Below are 6,740 nucleotides of genomic sequence, written 5' to 3' on the forward strand. Positions count from 1 at the left end.
TCAGAGGTAAGCTACAACTTATTGACCTGAGGGGTACCCATCTCAAGAGGGTCACATCATGAATTCATCTTTTCTATCTTATGATGGCCACTGCCAAGATTAAAGCACATTTCTGTATATTTTGTTTTCCTCCCCTTTGCCACAGCAATGTTTCTCAGTTGACAATGATTATCCTAACCATGAGGACCTTCAGCGTGGTAACCCCAACCCCATGGATGTCCACTGGCACTTCTAAGACAGGGCAAAGGGAAAGAAAGCAGGAAGACAACAGGAAAGAAATACAGAAGAACAGAAGCAGAAGAGGATGTGAAGGAACACTGGGAGAGAGAACTAAAAGAGGAAGAGAAGAAAAAGTGGCAGAAGTGAGAATATAGGCAGGAGAAGTGGAAATGAGACAAAGAAACTGGGGAAAAGAGCTATATGTTAAGGCAAATGAGGTGGGATAGGGCTCCCACCAGCACACCTGTAATACACTGGGCTACAAGTTGTCTCCTCCTATCACTTTATTTCCCATTTGGGGGAACAGAGTAACAACTCCTCCCATGCCATTACCTGAATGAGTTCATCCAGCTCCGTCGAATTGACACAGGAATGTTGGGATATGAATGTTTGCTTCTGGATCACAATGGTGGTCCTCTGTGAAATCTCATGAGGCTGCTCCAATGCTTTGAACACGGTGGCTCCGATGATCAGATAGAGGACAACCACCAGGAATATCGTGGAGACCGTCTTCCATTTCATAACATTAATGGTCGTGTCACTCTCCACCCGGGAAGCAAGCACTGTGGGTTTCGTGGAAAACGAGAGCCTCGGTTTGGAGTTCTGAGCGGCAGATTTAGGATCCAGCAAGTCAGGTGCCGCCACTGACAACAACAGAGAATGAGGGTTAGGTTGGAGGAGATGAGAAGGGAATTGGTCGGGCTTCTTCTTTAAGGGGTCAGAGAAGGTTGATTGAATTCCGCTCGCTCTCCTAGTGGAAGCTCTGGAACCCAAACCAGGAGTGCTGTCACTAGATCTCAGGACCACATATATGGGTTCAAGGAAAGGGGGCTGGATCTGTGCTCTCTGCTGCTATTGGAGTTCAAAATGAGAGGAAAAAAACTGGAGTCGAACCAAGAAACTTCAAAAAAAGAAAAGAATGCCTGAGGGCTTCTTAATCAATTTCTAAATTTACATCTGTCCACTGTGCCAGTCCACAAAGAGATACTGAACTCCTAAGAGTTGATGGTACTTAACTAGATATTTGAATACTCAGGAAGACGGTTCATGGTTATTCTTGTTCTCAAGAACTTTATATCACAAGCAAGCAATATAAAGAACATTCTCTATTTTCATTTTAAAATTTATTACAATAAATGAATTGCATTATAAAAGAATTTGTGATCCAAACATTGTTGCTCAAAATAAATCATTCATCATTTTCTGGTAAAACATGGTGGTAAATAAACCACTCGATGGTCGAATCTTGTCTTTTTTCCTGTCCTCCAAAGTGGGCTCATGATGAAACATTCTCTGTATTTTGTTTTTCAATCTCTGACATGTTTTACCAATAAAAGTTACTGCTAATCATTGTGTCAATCCTAGACACAACCTAGAGAAGACAAGTAACTTCCTTTTCAAATGTGAACAATATCAAGAAAAAAATGAAAACCGTGGCTCACACCTTAGACTGTCTACATGTTCTGTTCAAAGCTAATTGCTCCATTAGAGTGGATTTATATGGTTCCCTTACAAATTGCCATATACTCGGAGGTGACTATAAATCCATTTATTATTTATCACAGCTGTTCAAAAATATCATTAATGGATTTCTTTTTCAAAAATATAAGAGATACTAGACTTCTGCTTGCTAAGAGGAAAATAAAACACCTACTACAGGACATTTTGTGGAAAGACAACATTGAACTAAGGTTAACAGAATGGCTGAAAAATAAGACTTTTAAAAACCATCAACTCAAACAGAATAATCAGCTTAAAGTCCATAATTGCTACAGATTTCAGTAAACTTGCTATCATGTATATAATATAGATTATAAAATGATAATCTTATCTAAAACACACTTTCAGGTAAGTATATAAGAAATCTCCATGGAATTGCACTCAAATACCCTACAGGCACCTGAAATTACTTCAGTATGAGAAGCTAATAAAAAATGCCAGTTTTCACATGGCTACCTACCCTGCCCTCTTACCTAACACTGTGAGTTAATTGTAGGCTACCATAGTTTTAATTCATAAAATACATCTCTAATTCCCCATCAAAAAGAAGCTTTGCAAACAAAGCTATTTAAAACACTAGACCTAAGTAGTGTTGTAAAATGATGGCAGAAGGCAGGATCCTCAGTCAGCAAAGCTCCAAATGGATCTGATTTGGAAGAGATGAAATTAGAGCTGTGATGAGGTTTCTGTACCCATGGCTCCAAGTGGAGATTCCATGTACATATAGCTTATTACAGCAATTTCCTAAGGTTCAACCTACTACACAGAGGAATGCACATGTTTCTCTCCTGATACATTCACCTGTTCCAAATAAAGCCACAAGCTAGTAGATACCTTTAAAATATTTATAAAGACACCTTCACTCAAAATTAGCACTGGGCATGTGTTTAATGCTATAATTAAAAAAAAACTGTTAAAATGGAAGTGCTGCTAATAGCTAAAATCACTATAATCTGCAGACTCCCCACAACCTCCTAGCTGCTTAGTGAGTCTGAGTGAAAAACAAAAGTCATAATTTAAAATTTAGCCATCTTTGGAACAAAAACAACAAAAAAATCACATAGAAGTTCCACAATTATCTCTCTAAATGAAGATTTCCAAGTCTCTCCTCCTCAGATCTCTGTGCTCTCCTATTTGTGATTTTTCACATCAGTGGTTTACACTCTGCAGAACCAGAAAGCACTAAGTCTGTTTACCTTGATGGCACCAAATCCCAATCTGAAATTCCATTAAGACATTGCCACATTGCCATTATATGCTTTTTGGGGAAAGGGGCAGGTATTTTTAAAAGAGTGTGTGTGTGTGTGTGTGTGTGTGTGTGTGTGTGTGTGTATTAACCTAATACATTTCCAGAAGGAGTTTAATTCTTTTAAGCTGCTGCCTTATTTTTTAATTAGCACAAATATATGTAATGTACATTTGGCAGACAGAATGGACAGAAACTGATGAAATACCAAAATAATATTTTAAAAAAATAAAAGCAGACTTTTATCTTTAATACAGGGAACCTCTTGGTTTCCACCTCCACGCCATTTGATGTATGATCAGGGAGAGAAGCTGCCCCTTCCACACACACTCAGCACCGTCACTACCCACTCCCCTCCCCCAGCTCATCACAGTCTTCTGTTAATCCCGGTCGTCTGTTCTCACCCAGATATGTCTTCGCTCCAGCTGCGACTGACCACTGAATAGCAGGGGAAGCAAGCTTTTTTCAGCACCACTGCCTGTCCCACCAGGCAATGGGCAACAAGTGTGACCGGGGTCACCATGAGTCCTGCCTGTCGGCTACTCCCAAGGGCTGACCCTCCTTCTCCATGGGAAACTCCCCCAAGGTGTTCCAAACCCATACCTCAGGCAGATGCAAAAACCCCGGGCACCGGCGGGAGAGGGGGGAGAAGCGGCGAGGAGAGGATCTGGCAAGGGTTTGCCTCCAAATCCAGATTATGACCCAACACTTTGGACGCGAAGCGAAGATGGGAAACGGCCGCTTGCTGAGAGGGGGCATTTGCAGTCCTCCCAGAAAAGGCTGGGGCAGGAGAGCGTGCGGCCAGAGGGGTGGGGGTACCGGAGGGGGGGTCTCACCTCCTGCTCTATAGCCGGGTCTCTCCCGCGAGGCGCTGGGAAGCATGAGGCATGCAGCATTCGAAATGTTTTTTGAAAAAGACGGACTTGAAGCTTTTTTTTACAAACACGCCATTGTACTCACTTCTTATTCAGAGACGGGCTGCGCGCTCCGAGCTGCACGGGCAGGCATTTTCCCCGGCTTTGTTTTACAAGGTGGGGAGAGCGGGGCTGGACGCGGGAGGGGGCGGGGGGGGAGCGTGAGAAGAAACGAAATCGCGGGAAGGAGGGGACACCGGCGGGCTGGGCAGAGGGCGAGGCGGAGGCCAAGTTGGGCTTGGGCGCCGCCGCCCCCGCGCGCGCCTGCTGCCGGGCCCGGGTCACCCGGAGAGCGCGGGCGACCCGGGTCCCGCGCCTGCCCGCCGCCGCCGCCGCCGCCGCCGCCACGCGCTCAGCCCCGGGCTGCTCGCTGGCCCGGCCCCGGCACGGCGCGGCGCGGGGGCGGTGGGTGCAGCCCCAGCTGCCGTGCGCCCCGGCGTCTTTGTGCGCGAGCCTCGCTCAGCCCCTCTTCGCATGTCTTTGTGTGTCTCCCCCCGCAATGCCCTCCGTGCCCCGCGGGGGGTGTGTGGCACGGTCCGGGCGCCCGCAGCTCTGCAACCCTCCGCAGCTCTGCAGCCCTCCGCTGCTCTCCCTTCCCGGCTCGCTCCTGTCGCCCCTTGCCGGCTCGTTTCCCTCCTTTCGGAACTCCCTCCTCTTCGCCTCCTCCCCCTCCTGTCTCACCGCCAGGGCTTGCTTCCCCGCACCTCCTCCTAGCCCTACCCTTGCCTGCGTCGCCCCTGCAAGACGCTCCCTTCTAAAGATCCTCTCTTCCCTCTTCCTGGGGGCACAACCCCTTGGCTCACCTGCTGCCTCCTCCCCTCTCAGCCCCTTCCACTAACCCCCATCCCCACCCCGCAAAATCCTCACTCTCGCTGTCTGGCATCCACATCACACTGCGCTGCATCCTATCTCCTTCCCGACCAGCGTTCGGGGTGTGGGACCGGGTGTGGGACCAAGCTCTGGGACGCGAGTCCTTGGACCCCTGCATTGGGGCGTCCTCCTCGCCCTCGTGGCCCCCCAGACCTGTACAGGGAAGTGTCCCCGTTGGCGCCTTGAGACCCCTGGAGTAGGGGAGGTAATGAAGACCCTGGCTTCTTCCAGTCTACACCTTCGGGAAGGGTTAAGGAGTCACCAGCTCGCCCCACTTCACCTCCGGCGGTGGTGGACATGAGCTGGGCGCTATAATCTGCAGAACGTCCCGGACCGAAAAGGATGGGGAACACACCTGGAGCCAGGGCGAAGACATCTAGAGATGCAAAGGGAATGGAAGAAAACCCGGTTAGGTTCTCTCAGAGCAAGACCCCTTTGCTGGAGACATAGGTTTCTAAGCGCGGTGGGTGGGAGCAGCAGGGTGGGAGAACTCAGACTCCAGCCTGAACTTAGCGCTTCCCGACCTCCTCCCCATCAGGATCCGTATTTGGCAGGTACCAGACCCCGCCCAAACTCCAAGACCCCGGCGTAGGGACAGCCAAACTCGCAGCGACAGGGGGACGGAACGGAACCCACCAAGGAGGGGAAGAAAGCCAGGAGATCAGACGTTGCTGTCGTCGTAATAGGCGAATTCTCTAACAACACACGTGATGTAGCGGAACTTCAATCCGTTTCTAAACTCTCTTCCTTCCCACTTTCTCAGCGGGAATCCCCTGATGACCTCCACCCTGCCACCCCAACTGCTGTTTGCTAGAGTTTTTCTTCCATAACTGCTGCTCGGCCAGATTGGAGTATTTTCCCAGTTACAAGAACTTCTTAGTGAAAAATATAGACGTAATTGTAGGAAAAAAAAACCTTGTAAATCTTTTGCAAAACTGTTACCGTCAATGATAAAAATGCAGTTTTTTCTAGATTCCAGAATACATTCAGCACCTCTTTCCCCTATTAAAAAAAAATCTTCCTAATATCCTTCCTGCTGGAATTCAAACACATTTTTCTCAACTTATGTGCTCAAAAGTAATACAATCAGATGTCCTTTCTAAAATGTGAATCTGATCCTCTCACAATCCTTACAAAGTCTCTAGGTCACCTATAATGTGCTTCCTGATCTGGCTAAATCTTTTTCACTCTAAGTCTTCCTGGGCAGTTACCTTCCCTCAGTGCACACACCACACACACACCAACTTTACATGACTAAGGTATTTTATCAGTAAGGTTCTCTAGAGAAATGGAACATATGTACACACACACACACACATTTGCGTGTACGTGTGTGGGGTAACAGATTTATTTTAAGGAATTGGCTCAGGATGATGGGGGCTTGGAGGTCCCTCTGAAATCTACAGGGCAGCTCTGGCAGGCTGGAAACTCAAGCAAGAGTCGATGCTTCAGTCTTAAGGCAGAATTTCTTCTTTTCCAGGAAATCTAATTTTTGGCTCACAATTGCTTGTGATATAGGCCCACCAGCATTACCTAGAGCAATCTCGTTTTGAAGTCTTACTGTAGATGCTGAACACATTTACGAAACACCTTCACGGCAACACTCAGATTTTAGATTCGTGTTTGATTAAATAACTGAACACTGTAGCCTAGTCAAGTTGACACATAAAACTAACCATCACAGGTGTTACCCTGCAAATCTCCATGCTGCCCAGAAATTTCCCTGGAATCCTGGCCAGTCCGGTGTTTTACTATTTGCTTCGCAGGTCAACTTGTCTTTCATCTATCTTTATACTTGTCACATGATGTTTTGCTTCTTTAAACTAGATTGTATGCTCAGTGAGGGCATAAACCATATCTCTCTGTTCACCATAATATCTGTAGTAACTAGCATCTGCTGCTAAATACGTGTTTGATAAACATCTGAGTGAAATCGTTATTCCTACTAAATAGCTGACATTTTCTTATGTTCACCTGGTCTCCCTCCAGGT

At 47.0% G+C, this 6,740-nt stretch overlaps 1 protein-coding gene across 2 annotated transcripts in view; it reads right to left on the bottom strand.

Moving 5' to 3' along the window:
• KCNK2 (potassium two pore domain channel subfamily K member 2) overlaps window positions 1–4,173 on the bottom strand; it is a 153,447-nt gene extending 149,274 nt beyond the window's left edge. The window contains exons 1-2 of one of the 2 annotated variants that reach the window (XM_001171677.7): window positions 3,802–4,173; window positions 553–863 (exon numbers count right to left, since the gene is read on the bottom strand). In XM_001171677.7, coding sequence (XP_001171677.1) covers window positions 553–863; window positions 3,802–3,847 — 357 coding nt within the window. In that variant the 5' untranslated portion in view covers window positions 3,848–4,173. The remainder of the gene's footprint in view (window positions 1–552; window positions 864–3,801) is intronic. The other variant, XM_001171649.7, reaches the window with a different exon arrangement.
• Between the last annotated feature and the right edge of the window lie 2,567 nt (window positions 4,174–6,740).

Source organism: Pan troglodytes, chromosome 1 (genome assembly GCF_028858775.2).
Source record: "Pan troglodytes isolate AG18354 chromosome 1, NHGRI_mPanTro3-v2.0_pri, whole genome shotgun sequence".
NCBI classification, from domain to species: Eukaryota; Metazoa; Chordata; class Mammalia; order Primates; family Hominidae; genus Pan; species Pan troglodytes.